The sequence below is a fragment of the Equus asinus genome, chromosome 1 (assembly GCF_041296235.1).
Source record: "Equus asinus isolate D_3611 breed Donkey chromosome 1, EquAss-T2T_v2, whole genome shotgun sequence".
Taxonomy (NCBI): domain Eukaryota; kingdom Metazoa; phylum Chordata; class Mammalia; order Perissodactyla; family Equidae; genus Equus; species Equus asinus.
The window spans coordinates 131,823,148-131,842,263 of record NC_091790.1 but is presented as its reverse complement, the minus strand read 5'-3'; the positions used below and the strand labels follow the sequence as shown (position 1 = coordinate 131,842,263).

General features: G+C 39.1%; 2 protein-coding genes across 16 annotated transcripts in view; one reads left to right on the top strand and one right to left on the bottom strand.

Annotated features, from left to right (window-relative positions):
- DBF4 (DBF4-CDC7 kinase regulatory subunit) overlaps positions 1-3,928 on the bottom strand; it is a 30,731-nt gene extending 26,803 nt beyond the window's left edge. For 2 of the 4 annotated variants that reach the window (XM_070507721.1, XM_070507743.1), the window contains exons 1-2: positions 3,560-3,928; positions 2,266-2,438 (exon numbers count right to left, since the gene is read on the bottom strand). In XM_070507721.1, the coding sequence (XP_070363822.1) occupies positions 2,266-2,438; positions 3,560-3,605 (219 nt within the window). In that variant the 5' untranslated portion in view covers positions 3,606-3,928. The remainder of the gene's footprint in view (positions 1-2,265; positions 2,439-3,559) is intronic. The other 2 variants (XM_070507732.1, XM_044767823.2) reach the window with 1 other exon arrangement.
- Positions 3,929-3,999: 71 nt separating this feature from the next.
- Positions 4,000-19,116, top strand: part of SLC25A40 (solute carrier family 25 member 40) — a 73,042-nt gene continuing 57,925 nt past the window's right edge. For 2 of the 12 annotated variants that reach the window (XR_011502827.1, XR_011502821.1), the window contains exon 1: positions 4,069-4,241. The gene's annotated coding sequence lies outside the window, so the exon portion shown is untranslated. Of the gene's footprint in view, positions 4,242-8,671; positions 8,728-10,175; positions 10,451-19,116 lie in introns of all 12 variants that reach the window. The other 10 variants (XM_070507817.1, XM_070507812.1, XM_044767902.2 and 7 more) reach the window with 10 other exon arrangements.

Genomic DNA, 19,116 nt, shown 5'->3' with positions numbered 1-19,116 from the left:
ACAACACCAGTAATAATATGAAGAAAGATAAATTATAAAATGATAAAGGACCTAAGTATTCCTAACAGTTAATAAGCATAATCTGTCTAAGGAATATCTATTCAACTAAATATTCCTTAAAGTTGAATCTTAGTCTTAAATTACTGTCTAGAGGTCAAAGTTCCTCTATAGTTCAGTTAGGAGATCATAACAAAGACTTTTTTAGGATAGAAATGGTAATGTGCTAGGGACAGAAATTACGACATGAGTGAAGTACTAGAAAGGTAGGGGGAGATGAGAATTTGATAAAAAAAATTTTAAAAAGAGGGGCCGGCCTGGTGGCACAGCGGTTAAGTTCGCATGTTCTGCTTCGGTGGTCTGGGGTTTGCCAGTTCCGATCCCGGGAGCAGACACGACACTGCTTGGCAAGCCATGCTGTGGTAGGCATCCCACATATAAAGTAAAGGAAGACGGGCATGAATATTAGCTCAGGGCCAGTCTTCCTCAGCAAAAAAGAGGAGGATTGGCAGCAGTTAGCTCAAGGCTAATCTTCCTTAAAAAAAAAAATTTTTTTTTAAAGAAAAATTAAGGAATAAAGTTAACAAATCAAATTCAGTTGAAAATCCACAACTTTAGGGGAAAGTCTGGAAACTCATGTCCTTAAATATGTTCCTCACTTCATTGGTCTACTTCAAACCATTTTTGGATAAAAATTTAAAGTGTACAAACCAAAAAGTCTCTCAACTATTATCTGATGCATAAGTTAATTCAAAATGTGTTTCTTGCAAAGAGAAAGACCAACACTGTATGACTCCACTCATATGTGGAAGATAAACACACACATGGACAAAGAGAACTATTTAGTGGTTACTGGGGGAAGGGGGTGGTGGGTGGGCACAAAGGGTGAAGGGACGCACTTACAACAACAAAAAAACTTGGTTCTTGCAAAGTGCCTCAGGAACTGCTGTGGGGATGACAGGAGAGAGAAAAGGGGACAAGGCAAGCAGTCTCGGCACTAACTTCTATACTGCTGTTTTAGCTAGAGCAGTTCCATTTTTACTGGCTTTACACATTGGACTTCCGAATATGATTTTGTTGGAAGGGTTCCACTGCTAAAAACACAAATCTAAAATCACTGATTTAGATCAGAAAGATTAACAGGTTATTCATCATAATTGTGAAAGCTGCGAAACTGTATCAGATGGCTACTTTGTAGCCATTAATTGCTAGAGGAACAGAATGGTGAAATGTTAGTCTGGGAATTAGGAGGCTAATCCTACCCTGGGCCAGTCATTTAACTTCTCTGGATCTTTAAGTACTGAATTTCTAAAATGGAGGGGTCTTTCACTCAATGTCTAAGGTGCTTAACACAGTAAGACACTATTGATAGATGGTACAGTCAATACAGTGGCACGCTTACAAAACATGACCTTGTGGAATGCAGTCATACGGTCATTATGATACATGCTACTACTATGACAAACGTGTGACAATGTTTTAAGAAAATGAATAGCAAAAAAGTAAAATATCTTTTCGTAGATAGATAAGTAAAATATCACACCAATAAACGATTCCAAGAAACTTGATACACATTCTTCTACAAATTTCTATTCTAGGAATGACAGGACCTGTTGCGATTACTAAAGGTGTTAACCTTGACAAACTCAAAACCTTTCAAACAGAATTAGGAAATAAAATCTTAACCCCACTTGCTAAAATTTACCTTAATCCTAAGAAAATCTTAGAATTTTACCTGAATTTTCTAATTTCCTAATCATTTACTCAATGAAAAGGTAGAAGATTTTCAATATTTTTAATCTAAAATGCTGTTCCCTAATGACATTCATTCTGCTGACACTATATCACTTGAACAGTTTTAACTTTTTGTGGTGTGAACAGGTTTTCCTTGTTCTGTAAGTAACACTTACAGCTAGTCCAGACAAATTTATGTCTCTCTCCAATAATCATAATCAAGGCGTTCCTGCTATCTGGAGAACATCTCAATGTTACAATGAAAAGTCAATAAGCAGTTCCACAAGGACAAGGGAGTCTCATTTCTCACACCGTGAACTTTACACTAGACTAAAAATTACAGAAACCTGAAAGTTTTGTCAAGCTACAAAAGGTTAAAACAGATGGTTTTTCATTAATGATAAACAGCTGACAAAAATTTTGAGCTTGGTGCTTATATGGTTATGTTTTCCAAAATGAAAATTTTAAAGGACTACATTAGACAGCACAAGTTACTAATTTTTCCCTTTTTGTCAAAATGCAGTTTTGACTTACCCCTCCCAGATCCTTTATGTCCTTTTGCAGTTTTTCAGATATGGTGACAGAAGGTAAATCAATGTAAAATACTTTTCCCCAAAGTGGCTTATATTTGGATTTTTCTGGTTTGTTATCAGTTTTCAGAGATTTCAAAGATGGTCTGTTTTTTTCATTTTTGACTTGAATTCCACCTGTTGTTTAAAACATTTAGAATTAGATGTTTTATGCAGACAGAAAATTTTTGCTGTTTTAAAAACCCAATAGTTGAATCTGCAGGAAACAGTCATGCTATTATTCATGTTTTATGCATTAAGGCAAGGAACTATATAAAATCTTTCTATATAAAATTTTTTCGAAAGATTTTCCTCCCTAGAATGCAAACTCCAAGGGGTATTTACTCAATAAATTTATTTATGGAGTATCTGCCATTCTGCTGAACTCTCAAAACTGGTGCTCAGGATGTTAAACACTTCGCAAAGCAAGAAACCTCTGTTACCCAGAATGACCTAGTCCTCAGAGGTTTAATTTCATATCGAATTTGTCTACGTGTTAAAAAGAACTAAATGGCCCTTCTGAAGAACCAAATCACCTTTCATTTCATTATTTCCCTTGAAAACAGATCTGAAATCCAACCGCTTTAAAAATTAACTTTTAAAACACGACCTGTTCACAAGTTTGAGGTTATTATATACACATACATATGTACCATATGTAAATAATATACATATTTTAAAAAAAATTCAAGGCTGGAACGTTTTACCAAATAAAGCGATTGAAAATGGAAGTTTGCTTTTGTTTCTGTTTGTCTATAATGTTGAAAACAGCAATGGTATGTTTGCTATACAAATACTTTCCCTCAACTTTATGAGTGAAGGAAAATAAACGTAAGAGCAAGACCAAAATCCACTCACAATCACCCAAATGAATCAGGAAGCAAAAAGGCACGAGCACATCTGCTTTTAAACTGAGGCTCGAGCTGCAGCTTCAAAGGGCCTGAGCGGAGTCGCAGCATCTGTGGGAGCCCCGGCGGGCGCCCGGGGCCGCACACTGTTTTCTAGTTTTACAACCGACGGCACCACCTGGAACTGGGGGCCACGGCTGGAGATTGAAGGGCGCGAGGGGCCCGGCCGGGATCCGTTCCCGTGCTGAGGCGGAACCCGGAACGGAACCTTCCTTCAGGCCACAGAGAAGGACGCACAAGGCGGAAAAGAAAAGCAGCAGAGACCCGAAAGGAGAACTCTGAAGACTCAATGGTGGAACCATGAGGGGAGGAAGGATTAAAGAGACTGCAGGCGGAGGAGGGGCTTCATACCCTGGAAATGTCCTTTGCTGTGGATCCTCATGGCTCCGGAGTTCATAGCAGCCGCCCGGCACCTACATGCTGGGTCCAGTGAGGGTGTCGCGTCCGGCAGTCGCGAAAACACTGTTCCTCTCCGACTACCACACCCACGCAGGAGAGATGCCGCGACTGCCGGCCGGGTTTCCGGGGCCAGATCCGGCTTCACGGCGCGGAGGAGGAACGGGTAACGCACAGAGTGGGCTGCGGCGGTTGAAGATTTGAAAACGCGTCACGCGACCGCGGCGCCGATACGCGCGCCCCGCCCCCTCTCACGCCGCGCGCCGCGCCCCGCCTCGCGCTCGCCTCCACGTGCCCGCCTCCTCGCGCCGTGCGCCCAGCCCCCCAGTGCCCGCCCCCTCGCGCTGCGTCCTGTCGTTCACGCCCCGCCTCCTCGCGCCGCGAGCCCCGCCCCCAGGGGCCGTGTCTCCGGCCCCGCCCCGCCCCCATTGCGATGCCCTCCCTTCCTCAAATCCGCGCTTCCAGCCCGCCGCTTCCCGTCTCTTTGCTGCCTGAATAGCTGTCGTGGCTCTGTGTTGAGCAGAGCAGAGGTGGTGGTTGCAGTTAGTGCTGGAGGCCGGCCTCGCCGTCCGCTAGGGTCGTTCCCGCCTTCTAGGGTTGCCAGGACCGCCTGTCCTCCAGCCGCCTCCTCCACCAGGTACGCTTGTTTCCTGTGGGTTAGCTGTCTCTGAAGCTGGAGGCGCGGCGGCTGCGGTCGAACCAGACTCAGCTTCCGGCCTGGCCGGGAGGCGGCGACAGTCCCTGCTCAGCGCCCCCCAAGTCGCATAGCGTGGTTTTCCCACGATATCCGCCACCCCTTACCCCTGGAGACGGGCCGCAGAGAGTAGCCTGGGGGGCGTCGGAGCCAGGGTAGGGCCAGGCCAGGCCTAGAGTCGCGTTCAGGTCGCCTTGTGTCCTTTGATACTTGACTGTGCGCTGACCTCCTGTGCACAGATCTGTTTTCATTTTATTGTATACAAGTTTCTTTCAACAATAATAGAAAGAGTGGAATTTGAAATCTCAAGTCTAGGGTTTTGGGTCTGAACTGGCCCCTTACCAGCTTGCAAGACTTTGGTTAAGTTACCTAACTCCTTTGAATAGCAGTTTTTTCATCTGTAAAATGGAGATAATAATGGGATTATAGTACAGATTAAATTAAAATATTTTGTAAAGTAAATTAATTTTGTTTTGTAAGTGGGAAAGCGCTTCACAAAAATAGTGATTTTGGGGGGCCGGCCCCGTGGCGCAGCGGTTAAGTTCGCACGTTCCGCTTCTCGGCGGCCCGGGGTTCGCTGGTTCGGATCCCGGGTGCGGACATGGCACTGCTTGGCAGCCATGCTGTGGTAGGCGTCCCACGTATAAACTAGAGGAAGATGGGCACGGATGTTAGCTCACAGCCAGGCTTCCTCAGCAAAAAGAGGAGGACTGGCAGTAGTTAGCTGAGGGCTAATCTTCCTCAAAAAAAAAAAAAAACAAAAAAGAAAAAAAAAATAGTGATTTTGGTATGTTTCTGCTTGTAAACCTGTAAGGAGGCAGAGGATTAAATCTTGTACTACTTCGCATTCCTTAACTCCTGGCCGTAATAGTCACTCGTTTAATGGTTGATTTTTGACCTACTAGCTCAGGGAAGTTAGTGCTGCCAATATCACCGTTTCACAAATAGGTACCTTAGAGCATAGACAAGGGAGAATTCCAATACTGTTAGCCGAAATGGAAAACACAAAGAGATGATTCAGGTTTGCTAAGGGAAATGAGAATTTTGTTGTGGACGGCTTTAGGTTGAAGGGCCTGGGGAGGTAATCATGAAGCTGTGTTTATTAGACTCTTGGTAATATTTGTCTGTAACTCAGGAGAGATGTCTAGGAGAGAGGGAGGGTGAAGAGAGGGAAGATTGATTCGAGAGACATCATCCAGAGGGATCACTTATTCTCAGTCATGGGATGATGCATAAGAGGTTTTCAAATCTTGAGAGGCAGGAGGAGGTGTAGTTTGAACAAACATATTCAACATTAGAATTTCTATTTGGGAGAAAACCTATTCTCAAAATGTAAACTACAGAAAGAGCACAAGATTTTTATGTTTATTAAAAACTTTATAAGATTTGAGAGACACCAATATAGAATATAAAGTCATGAGAGGAAATGAAATTACCCAGGAGAGTGTCTGAAATAAAAGTAATGATGAGCAGAGGTTGTTGAAATAGTGAAAAATGGAGAAAAGGCCACAATGTTAGGAAGAGAACCGGGAACAAAACTTATCATCAAAAGCCACAGAATTGCAAACATTGAGATCAGGCAGGCTTTACTAACTATATGGCTTTGGGTAATTTTGAGCCTCAATTTAATCTGTTAAAAGGGGATGATAAATACTTCTCAGAGGTGAGGCTTAAATGAAACATTTTTGAAAGCTTAATTAGTACAGTGCCTGGCACAAAGTGAGAGCTCAGTAAGTGCTATCATTCTGGTGAACTCTGCACCAACCTCTCCATCCTTAAGAGTTCAAAAAGGCTAAGAGTTGAAAAATTGGCCTTTAATTCTCGTGTTTAAGATGTCATTGGTTTCCTCAGTGAAAATTTCACTAGACGGCTAAAGTAAGTCAGTGCTACATAAAAACGATGAATTTGAAGTGGAGGCAGGTTGAGTGCAAAAAATTAGTGTAGAGAATTTGTGTAAAAGGAAGGGAAGATAGGGTCTTTGGAAGGTTTAGGGGATATGGGAAAATTTTAAACGTTTCTATTGAAGAAAATAAGAAAAATGGAAGGTCATTTTATGTTCTAGTGAAAAATAAGTTACCTTTCTTATTTACTGTAACGAGGAAGGACAGTAACATAGTTGCACCCTGTGCTTTTAGACACACCCTTGACTGCACTGTAGGTGATAATGCCAAGCTGTGAATAAGCAGAAAGTCTGTTTTACTGGACAGTGTTAATAATTTTCTAATCTCTAACCCAAGGTTAATTTAAAAAAATATTATTGCTGGAACTCAGATCTTTTAGTAGCTACAGGAAGAAGGACTTGGTCATATATCTATGGCCTATAGCTATAGAAACCACGATACGTAATCATGTCAATAATCAGGGCTATTGGTAAGAGAATAAGGTTTACACTAAAGTATACCTTGAAATGTGCTTCAGGCGAAGGGTCTACATTGAAGACGAAATGAATGGGGGCAGGGTTATTTGTGGTGAGAGGTTTGATTGAACAAAACAACTTAAGCAAATTTGGAGAACCTTGAGCAGAATCGTGGTCTAATTAAAGGAACGTTTGGCTGTGAATGAGGAGAAATGAATTTCATTCCGTACTGGCTCTATTTCTAAGTAGTTTTGTGACCTTGGGCAAATATTAACCTTTCTGTGTGCTACAAATTTATCTGTAAATGAAGATAATATCTGCTCAGTCTACCCCACAACTTTTTATGGTTGTCAAATGAGGCCTTGTCTTTTTCAGACTACCGCACATATATCCAAATATAAATTCTTCTGTAACACTTAGCACTTTCTTATTTTCTTTCTTTTGCTTAGGCCTCTTCACCTGGCTGGCAATTTTTCCTCTTTCCTATTCATAGCAAGCCTGCCTTAATACAACCTTTATCTCCTACTCATTTGGGGCCTTCAATAATAGTCCTGTTTGATTCATTTACCTACTATTGATGTATTATCTTCTGAAATGTGTTCTGTTGCTATTTGTATTATTTAATTTTCGTATTTTAGAGTCTTGCTACCCTGGTGAATTGGAGGTCCTAAGGTTTTTCTGAGGTTAACTTCTTAGTTTTGCAGGCTAAGCATGTGAAAAGATAGAGTTGCTTAGAAGCTGTGGCACTGAAGTCCATGTCTCAGGTGAGGGTGGGCTGGGAAACCAGGGCAAATTCAGCATATCAAGTCCTTGAACACAACATAGTGAAGGGTCAAAAATGGAGACTAAGTAGACAAGAGGATTCAAAATTTGAGAGTGGATCCCTCTGAGACAACATCATTCAGAGGCTACTGCCACCCATAGGAGCTGTTATGGATAATGAACTGGTTCAGAGGTTATGTATTATATTCTGAACTAGGTTGTGAGTTCCTTTAGGGTAGTCCAGAATACATATTTGGCCATGACTGTGAAACAATCTACCTATCTATCCCACTTCCTTCTTTCCGTCTCTATTGATTGAGCACCTACAGTGTGCCATGTCCAGTGAGATTGGTTTGCCATGAGACCTTGTAGAAGTCTAATCATGTAAATTTAAAAATTTTCTAATACTCTTAATAATCCACATGTAATAAAGTGCACCCATTTTAAGCATACAGATTGATGAGTTCTAACAAATATGTATATCCGTGTAATTACCCATGTCCGGTATTTTCACTGTAAGCATCTTTGCTGTAGACATCTTTATTGCGGGCATTTTTGCCGCAAACATTTTTACCACATAACTAATTGGCTGTAAGGCAATTTTGCCATAGAAGATAAATAACTGGTTGACCGTTTGGTTTGACAGTTTGGTTTCAACTAGAAGATATGATGATAAAATGTACTGAAAGTGTAAATAAGAGAGTGTGAAGCTAGACTGCATGCTATACTAGAAAATAATATGGGTTTGCAAATCCTTCCATGAGCACAGTCATCCATCCCACCTGTCAAAACCAAAAGTTTACCAAATTGTGGCAAATATAAAAGAGGTGGCTAGTCATTCTCAACAATCTTAAGAGCATTAATTATCGATTCTTTAGCTAATTTAGATACAACAGGTTGTTCTCTAATGCCATCTTTACCAAATTCATCACGCAATACTAGAAGTTGGAGGCAAAAAAAGAATCAAGCTCCTTCTCCTGTCCCCCCAAAGGTAATGGTTACGCGATTCCAGATGAGTATAAGTTTCTTGAAAATTTTTTGCTGTTTGATAATGGAGAGCATGATGTAGACAGAATTTTGGTATTTTGGCACAGAGTCTGGCTTAGATGATTTGGTGAAATCTAAGGACTGGGCGTGTGATGGAACATTTAAATGTAGTCCAGATATGTACTACATGTTTCATTATGTCTTTTTTAATGTCCCTCTTTTATTTTTCATTATTTTATGTTTTATGGCAAAATTGCTTTATGGGCAGTTAGTTATACGGCAGAAATGCTTGTGGCAGAGACGTCTACAGCAAAGATGCTTATGGTGAGTGTACCCAGAACCGTGATTACCACCCCAATCAAAATATAGAACGTTTCTCTCATCTCAGAAGGTTATTTTATTCCTTGTTCCTATCTCCCTTCTCTGTCCCACCATAGGTAACCACTCTTCTGATTTCTATTATCATAAACAATTTTTTTCTGTATTTCAGCTTCATATAAATGGAATCGTATACTTTATATGTTTTGGGTCTGAATTATTTTGCATAACATAATATTTTTATGTTTAATCCATGTTGCAACATGTATCAGTTGTTCATTCCTTTTTATTGCCAAGTAGTATTTCATTGTGTGAGTATGCCACAGTTTATCCATTCACCTGTTGATGGATATTTGGGTCATTTCTAGTTTTTGGCTTTTATGAATAATGCTACTATGAACATTTGTAACAGGTGTCTTTGTGGACATGTGTTTTTTCTTGGAATTAATGGATCATATGTTTAGTGAGTGTTTAACATTCAGAAATTGCTAGTTTTCAACTCTCCCCTCGAGCAATATATGAGAGTCCCAGTTGTTACACATCCTGTCACTGAGTGTGAACTGGTATCTCGTATAGTTTTTTAAAAAATTGAGATGAAATTCACATAACATAAAATTCACCATTTTAACCATTTTGAAGTGTATAATTCAGTGACTTCTAGTGTATTCACAATTCACAGTGCAACAATCACCACTAATTCCAGAGCATCTTCAACACCGCAAAACGAAACCCAACACCCATTAAGCAGTCATTCACCATTCCCCGTTCTCTTCAACCCCTGGCAACCACTAATCTGCTTTCTGTCCCTCTAGATTTGCCAATTATAGACATTTCATATAAATGGAATCATAAACTATGTGTTCTTTTGTGCCTGGCTTCTTTCATTTAGTGTGTTTTCAAGGGTTGTCCATGTTGTAGCATACATCAGTACTTCTTTCTTTTTTCTATGGCTGAATAAAATTCCCATGTAGGGATACACCACATTTTGTTTGTCCAATCATCAATTGAACATTTGGGTTTTTTCCACTTTCGGCTGTTGTGAATAATAATGCTCGTAACAATTGTTTACAAATTTTTGGTAGACTGTGTGTTTTTAATTCTCTTGGGTATATACCTTGGAATGGAGTTGCTGAATAATATGATAATTCTATGTTTAATATTTTGAGGAACTGCCAAACTGTTTTCCACAGTGGCCGCGTCATTTTACATTCATACCAGCAGTGTAAAAAGTTTCCCATTTCTCCACATTCTCATCAACACTTCTTTCCTTTTTTTTAAATTATAGCCTTCCTACTGGGTATGAAGTGGTGTTTCATTGTGGTTTTGATTTGCATTTCCCTAATAATGAGTAATGTAGAGCATCTTTTCATGTGCTTATTGGCTGTTAGTATATTTTCTCTGAATAAATGTCTATTCAGGTCTTTTGCCCTTTTTTTTTTTTTTTTTGCCCTTAGGAAGATTAGCCCTGAGCTAACATCTGCTGCCAATCCTCCTTTTTTTTGCTGAGGAAGCCTGGCCCTGAGCTAACATCGTGCCCATCTTCCTCTTCTTTATATGTGGGATGCCTGCCACAGCATGGCTTGCCAATCGGTGCCATGTCCGCACCTGGGATCCGAACTGGTGAACCCTGGACCGCCAAAGCAGAACGTGTGAACTTAACTGCTGCGCCACAGGGCTGGCCCCTTTTGCCTATTTTTTAATTGGGCTTTTGTCTTTTTGTTGTTAAGTTGTAAGTATTCTTTAAGTATTTTGTATATCAGATTCTTAACAAATATATGATTTGCAAAAATTTTCTCCAATTCCATGGCTTGTCTTTTCACTTTTTTGATAATCCTTTGATACACAAAAGTTTTAAATTTTGATAAAATCCAATTTGATTTATGTTTATCTTTTATCTCTTTTACTTGTGGTGTCATATTTAGAACCCTATTGCCAAATGGAAGGTCATTTAATTTTATTCCACATTATCTTTGAAGAGTTTTATAGTTTTAGCACTTACATTTAGATCTTTGACCCATTGTGAGTTAATTTGTGTACATGGTGTGAGCTGAGGGTCCAGCTTCATTCTTTTGCATATGCATATCCATTTGTCTCAATACCATTTGTTGAAAAGACTGTTCTTTCATCATCGAATGGTCTTTGCAACCTTGTTAAAATTTAGTCGACTGTAGATGTATGGGGTTGTTTCAGGACTATCAATTCTATTCTGTGATCTGTATGTTTATCCTTATGCCATTACTACACTGTTTTAATTACTAAAGCCTTTTAGAAAATTTTGAAATTGGGAAGTGTGAATCCTCCAATTTTCTTCTCCTTTTTCAAGATTGTTTTGGTTATTCAGGATCCCTTGAAATTTCATATGAGTTTTAGCATCAGCTTGTCCATTTTTGCAAAAAGGCAGTGGGAATTAGTAGTGATTGTATTGAATTTGTAGAATGCAGGCATGTGCTGCATAGCATGTACAATGGTGTTCCTGTAAGATTAGTACCATTTAGCCTAGGTGTGTAGTAGGCTATACTATCTAAATTTGTGTAAGTACACTCTTGATGTTTGTACAATGACAAAATCACCTAACAACATGCATTTCTCAGAATGTATCCTGATTGTTAAGCTACGGATGACTGTATAACATCTAAGTGTGGATCTTTTTGGCTTTATCCCACCAGGAATTCATTGAGCTTGTTGGATGTGTAGATTCGTTTCTTTTATCAAAGTTAGGAAGTTTTTGGCCATTATTCTTTTTCTTTCTCTCCTCTTCTCTCCTTCTGGGACTCCCATTATGTGTGTGTTGCTATGCTTGATAATATCCACAGGTTTCCTAGGCTCTGTGCATTTTTCTTCATTCTTTTTCTTTCTGTTCCTCAGATTGAGTGATCTTAATTGGTCTTTCTTCAAGTTTGCTGATTCTTTCTTCTGTCTTCTCAAATATGCTTTTGAGCCCCTCTAGCAAGTTTTTTATTTCAATTTTTATTTTTATATTCTTTCTACTTTTTTTGGTTCTAATTTGCTCTTCTTTTTCTAGTGTCTCTTAGGAGAGGGCCTTGGATCATTGACTTTTAGATCTTTTCTGATATAAGCATATAATGCTGTAAATTTGCTTGTAAACTCTGCTTTAGGTACATCTCACAATGTTTGGCAATTCTCACCATTTTCTAATTCTATGTAAGTTTTGGGAAGTATTGTGTGAATTCCACAAAACTAAAGAGATTTGGGATTTTGGTTATGATTTCTATGAATCTATAGATCAGTTTGGAAGAATTAATATCTTTATAGCATTTGTTGTTTTGGTCCATGAAATAGTATATTTCTCTGTATTAAAACCTTGAAATCAGTGAAACTTTATATTTTTTTCTACAGGTGTCTTGAGAATCTTTTGTGAGATTTATTGCCAAGTACGTGAAATTCTGCCATGCTACTGTACATACCGTTTATTTTAAATTTCTTTTTCTGTGTTTTCCTGGTATATAGAACTATAGTTTAATTTGGCATGTTGATTTTTATAGCTAGCAACATTGCTAAATTCTTATTAATTCTAATAATTAAGTTATGGGTTTAAATTTCCTGTGTTCACAATTGTGTTGTCTGCAAATAATGATACTTTGTTTACTTAGAAACGATATATATTTTTTGCCTTACCTGGATGGTTAGGACCTCTAATAAAATATTAAATACGAGTAGTGATAATGTACATCCTTATCATGTTCTTGATGTCAAAGGAAAAACTTTCAACACTTCATCATTAAGTCTAAAAATGCCCTTTGATTTCTACTTTGAGCCATGAGATATTTAGAAATGTGTTATTTAGTTGCCTGGCATTTTGGAGAATCCACAGGTTTTTCTGTTATTGTTGTCTAGTTTAACTTCCTTGTTGTCATAGAATATATTTTGTATGATTTGTGTATATGTGTAATCTTTTTTTTGATATTTTCTTTTTATTTTTTTATTGCAGTAACATTGGTTTATAATGTATATACATTTCAGGTGTACCTCATTATATTTTGATTCCTGTGTAGATTACACCATGTTCACCACCCAAAGACTAATTACAATCCATCACCACACACATGTGCCTAATCACCCCTTTCGACTTCTTCCCTTCCCCCTTCCCCTCTGGTAACCACCAATCCAATCTGTCTCTATGTGATTGTTTATTGTTGTTTTTATCTTCTACTTATGAGTGAGGTAATACGGTATTTGACTTTCTCCCTTTGACTTATTTCACTTAGTGTAACACCTTCAAGGTCCATCCATGTTGTCACAGATGGCCAGATTCCATCATTTCTTTTGACTGAGTAGTATTCCATTGTGTATATCTACCACATCTTCTTTATCAGTTCATCCCTTGAAGGCACTTAGGTTGCTTCCACGTCTTGGCTATTGTGAATAATGCTGATGAACATAGGGGTGCATGTATCTTTACAGATGCATGTTTTCATGTTCTTTGGCTAAATGCCCAACAGTAGAATAGCTGAATTGTATGGTAGTTCTATTCTTAATTTTTTGAGGAATCGCCATAGTGTTTTCCATAGAAGCTGTACCAGTACCAGCACTGTATGAGGGTTCCCTTCTCTCGACATCCTCTCCAACAATTGTTGTTTCCAGTCAAGTTAGGTATAGCCATTCTTACGGGAGTAGGGTGATATCTCACTGTAGTTTTGATTTGCATTTCCTGGATAGCTAATGATGTTGAACATCTTTTGATGTGCCTGTTGGCCATCTGTATATCTTCTTTGGAGAAATGTCTGTTCAGATCTTTTCCCCATTTTTTAATTGGGTTATGAGTTTTTCTGTTGTTGAGATGGATGAGTGCTTTGTGTATTTTGGATATTAACCCCTTATCAGATATATGGTTTGTAAATATGTTCTCCCAATTGCTAGATTGTCCTTTTGTTTTGCTGATCGTTTCCTTTGCTGTGCAGAAGCTTTTTAGTTTGATGTAGTCCCATTTGTTTATTTTTTTTGTTTCCCTTGCCCAGTCATACATGGTACTTGAAATTATGCTGCTAAGACCAATGTTGAAGAGTGTACTGCCTAAGCTTTCTTCTAGAAGTTTCATGATTTCAGGTATTACATTCAAGTCCTTAATCCATTTTGAGTTAATTTTTGTGTATGGTGTAAGATAATGGCCTGCTCTGATTCTTTTGCATGTGGCTGTCTAGTTTTCCCAACATCATGTATTGAAGAGACTTTTCTTTCTCCATTGTATGTTCTTGGCTCTCTTGTCGAAAATTAGCTGTCCGTAGATGTGTGGGTTTATTTCTGGGCTCTCAATTCTGTTCCATTCATCTTTGTGCCTGTTTTTGTTCCAGTACCATGCTGTTTTGATTGCTATAGCATTGTAGTACATTTTGAAATCAGACAGTGTGATACCTCTAACTTTGTTCTTTTTCTCAGGATTCCTTTGGCTATTCAGGGTCTTTTGTTGTTCCATATAAATTTTAGGATACTTTGTTCTGTCTTTGTGAAAAATGTCATTGGAACTTTGATAGGGATTGCATTGAATCTGTAGATTGCTTTAGGAAGTATGGACATTTTAATGATGTTAATTCTTCCAATCCTAGAGCATGGAATATCTTTCCATTGCTTTGTGTCATCTTCTATTTCTTTCAACAATGTTTTATAGTTTTTGGTGTACAGGTCTTTCACCTCTTTGGTTAAGTTTATTCCTAGATATTTTATTTTTTTGTTGCCATTGTAAATGGGATTATATTTTTAATTTCTCCTTCTGCTACTTCGTTGTTAGTGTATAGAAATGCAACTGGTTTTTGTATCTTGATTTTGTTTTCTGCAATTTGACCATATTTATTTAATATTTCTTAAAATTCTTTGGTGGATTCTTTAGGATTTTCTATATATACAATCATGTCATCTGCAAATAATGACAGTTTCACTTCTTCCTTTCCAGTTTGGCTCCGTTTATGTCTTTTTCTTGCCTGATTGCTGTGGCTAGGACTCCAAATACTGTGTTAAATAAGAGTGATGAAAGTGGGCATCCTTATCTGGTTCCTGTTCTTAGAGGGATAGCTTTCAGTTTTTCTCCATTGAGAATGATGTTAGCTGTGGGTTTGTCATACATGGCCTTTAGTATATTGAGATACTTTGCTTCTGTATCTGTTTTATTTAGAGTTTTTATCATAAATGGATGTTGAGGTGTCTGTCGTAATTTCTCCTATTTCATTTCTGATTTTATCTATTTGAGACTTCTCTCTTTTTTCTTAATGAGTCTCACTAAAGGCTTGTCAATTTTGTTTATCTTTTCAAAGAACCAGCTCTTGGTTTCATCAGTCTTTTTCTATTGTTTTTTAAGTCTCTATTTCATTTATTTCTGCTCTGATTTTTATTATTTCCTTCCTTCTACTGATTTGGGGCTTTGTTTGTTCTTCTTCTTCCAGTTCCTTTAGGTGCAGGATTAGATTGTTAGATTGTTGCTGAGGTAAGCCTGTATTGCTATAAACCTCCCCCTTCAAACTGCTTTTGGTTCGAATAGATTTTCGCATGTCGTATTTTCATTTTCATTTGTCTCCAGGTATTGTTTGATTTCTCCTTTGATTTCTTTATTGACCCAGTCATTGTTCAGTAACATTTTGTTTACTCTTCACATATTTGTGGCTTTTCTGATTTTCTTCCTGTAGTTGATTTCTAGTTTCATGCCGTTGTGATCAGAAAAGATGCTTGGTATTATTTTGATCTTCTTAAATTCGTTGAGACTTGTTTTGTGCCCTAACATGTGATCAATCCTGGGGAATGTTCCATGGGCATTTGAAAAGAATGTGTATTCTGTCATTTTGGAATGGAATGTTCTGTATATATCTACTAAGTCCATCTGGTCTAATTTGTCACTTAAGGCCAATGTTTCCTTATTGATCTTCTGTTTGGATGATTTATCCATTGGTGTAAGTGCAGTGTTAAAGTCCCCTACTATTATTGTTACTGTCTATTTCTCCTTTTATGTCTGTTAATAATTTCTTTATATATTTAGGTGCTCCTATGTTGGGTACGTAGATACTTACAAGTGTTATATCCTCTTGTGGGGTTGTCCTGTTTATCATTATGTAGACCCTTCTTTGTCTCTGTTACAGTTTTTGTTTTAAAGTCTATTTTGTGTGATATAAGTATGGCTACCCCTGCTTTCTTTCCATTGCTGTTTTCATGGAGTATCTTTTTCCAACCCTTCACTTTCAGGTTGTGAGTGTCTTTAGGCCTGAAGTGTGTCTCTTGTATGCAGTATATATATGAGTCTTGTTTTTTAATCCAATCGGCCACCCCATGCGTTTTGATTGGAGCATTTAGTCCATTGACATTGAAAGTAGCTATTGATAAGTATGTACTTATTACCATTATGTTACTTTTTTTCTGAGTGTTTTAGTAGTTCTTCTCTATTCCTTTCTTCCTCTCTTGCTTTCTTCTCTTGTGGTTTGATGGCTTTCTTTAGTATTACGTTTGGGTTCTTTTCTCTTAATTTTTTGTGTATTTAGTGTAGGTTTCTGATTTCTAAATTACCATCAGGTTCATATATAATAACCTGTATATAGAAATCTATATTAAGTTTATGGTCTCTTTAGTTTGATTTCTTTCTAAAAGCTCTACTCTTTTACTCCCCTCCTCCCACATTTTATGTTTTTGATATCATATCTAACCTCTTTTTTTGTGTGTGTGTATCCGTTATGCTCTTATCATGGAAATACGTAATTGTAGTACTTTGTCTTTTGACCTTCATATTATCTTCCATAGGTGGTTGATCTGCTACCTTTACTGTATTTTTGTCTTTACCAGTGATTTTATTGCTTTTTTTTTTTTTGATAATTTCCTTATTCCCATTTATGGTCTTCTCTTTCCCACTTAAATAATTCTCTTTTGCATTTCTTGTAAAAGTAGTTTCTTGGTGATAAACCCTTTAATTTTTGCTTGTCTGGGAGATTCTTTATCTCTCCTTGCATTTTGAATGATAACTTTGCTGAGTAGAGTATTCTTTGCTGTAGATTTTTTTCCTTTCAGCACTTTAAATCTATGGTGGCACTCCCTTCTAGCCTGTAAGGTTTTGGTGAGAAGTCAGCTGATACCCTTATGGGGTTTCATTTGTATGCCACTTGTTGCCTTTCTCTTTCTCTGTTTATGTTTAATTCTTGACTTTTTAATTATAATGTATCTTGATGCGGGCCTTGGGTTTATCTTGTTAGGTGCTCTCTGTGCTTCCTGTACCTGAATGTGTGTTTCCTTCCTTAGGTTAGTAAAGTTTCCACCTATTATTTCTTCAGATAGATTCTCTGTTCCTTTGTCTCTCTCTTCTCCTTCTGGGACACCTATAATGCAAATGTTAGTGTGCTTTATGTTGTCCCAGAGTTCTCTTAGACTGTTCTCATTCTTTTTAATTCTTTTTTCTTTTATCTCTTCTGCTTGAGTGATTTCCTGTAGTGTTTTGTCTAGCTCACTGATCCTTTCTTCTGTATCATCTGCTCTGTTATTGAGTCCATCTAATGAATTTTTTGTTTCCAGTATTGTATTCTTTATTTCTATTATTTATTTTATTTTTAGGAAGACTAGCCCTGAGCTAACTGCTGCCAATCCAGCTCTTTTTGCTGAGGAAGACTGGCCCTGAGCTAACATCCATACCCATCTTCCTCTACTTTCTATGTGGGATGCCTACCACAGCATGGCGTGCCAAGCGGTGCCATGTCTGCACCTGGGATCCGAACCGGTGAACCCCGGGCTGCCGAAGCAGAATGTGCAAACTGAACCACTGCGCTACCGGGCCGGCCCCTGTTCTTTATTTCTGATTGGCTCTTTTTTCTATTTTCCAGTTCTTTGTTGAAATTCTCACTGAGTTCATCTATTCTTCTCTCAATATCAGTGAGCATCCTTATGACTTTTGGATTGAACTCTTTATCTGGTAGATTGGTTACTTCTGTTTCATTTGGTTCTTTTTCTGGGGTTTTGTCCTATTCCCTTACTTGGAATGTATTCCTTTGCCTTCTCATTTTTCCTTTTTCTCTGTACTTATATCCACGTATTAAGTGGGTCAGCAATGTCTTTTGATCTTGGACAGGTGGCCTTTCATAAGAGATGCCTTATGAGGCCTAGCAGAGTCCTTCTCTCTCATCACCAACTCCAAATGTTCCAGGAGTGACCCTTGGGTGGGCTACGTGTGTCCTTCTGTTGTGGCACGCTTGCTCTTCCTCTGGGTGCCCAGGGAGGCTAGGCTGTCCCCCTGGCCAGCTGGTTGTAATTCTTAACTGCATGTGGCTGCTGTGGTCCCTTCAGTCACTTTTTGGGCATGAGGAACCCCAGCACAGTTGGCTGCAAGGTCTAATAGCACATTCCTGTTGCAGTTTTCCTGTTAAGTGAGTTGGCCCCCAGTGTGGCTGATTGCTATGCTCAGTGGCTTACAATTTCTTTAGGTCTCTGTTCTGCAAGTCTCTTGTCAGTTCTCTCAAGATTGCAGCTGAGTGATGCTGGCCCCAGCCACGTAAGCACCCAGTTGTTTCAGGCTTTGGAAGGTGAGGTTGGTTCCCTATGTGGCTGTTTGAGAAGCATACGTCTCCTCAGCTGACAAGCCCCACTACTCACAGGGCCACACACATTGTCAACACAGTCCTGCTTCATGTGCGCACTCCACTTCCCTTAAGTGGATCCAGTTATCCCACTGCAGAGGCCCCACACACTCCACCAGCTTCTTACGCATAACCTGCCCTGCAGAGACAGACCGTCTTGCCCAGCTCCAGAGGATCAAGGCACCCAGTACGTGCAGGCCCACAAGTTGCCTGAGGGCCTGCTATTGGGTCGTGCGAGTCCCTAGGCCAGGTTTCCTGTGCTGGCTGAGCTGGACTAAATCTGTGCCTTAGTGGGTGTGGCAGACTCTTGGCTAATAGGGCAGACCCTGGGCTAATAGGCCAGAGGAAGAACTCAATGGCATCCACCAACATCTGTGTCAGCATGGCTTTACTTGATCACAGTAATGGCTGCCGCCAATATCTCAGTGCCTGGAGAGGTCTCACCTCTCACCGAGATGCACCCAGAACCTTTCAGGTGAGTCTCTTCACCAAGGGACTGTACACCTTTCTTTCTGGTGGTTTTAGGATGCTTTCTGAAATGGGTGAATTTGTGCGTGGGCCTTTTAAGAGCTGGTTTCTTTTCCTTACATCTGATAGCTTTTCTGGAGGTATTCCATGTTGTTGTTAATAGCCAGCAAAGCTGGATGTTATGACACTTGTTTCAGGTGTGCTGAGTGCAACAGCTGCTTGTAGCGGTAATGCTCCCCTGCTCAGGTCCCCTACTCTGTCAGGGAAACCTGCATACCTTAGGATTCCTTCCTGCTGGCCATGAAGTGCCATTGCTTGTGCAGGTGGGTTTTTTAATCTCCTGAAAGGATTTCTGCCTCTTCTACCTCAGTAAGGATTG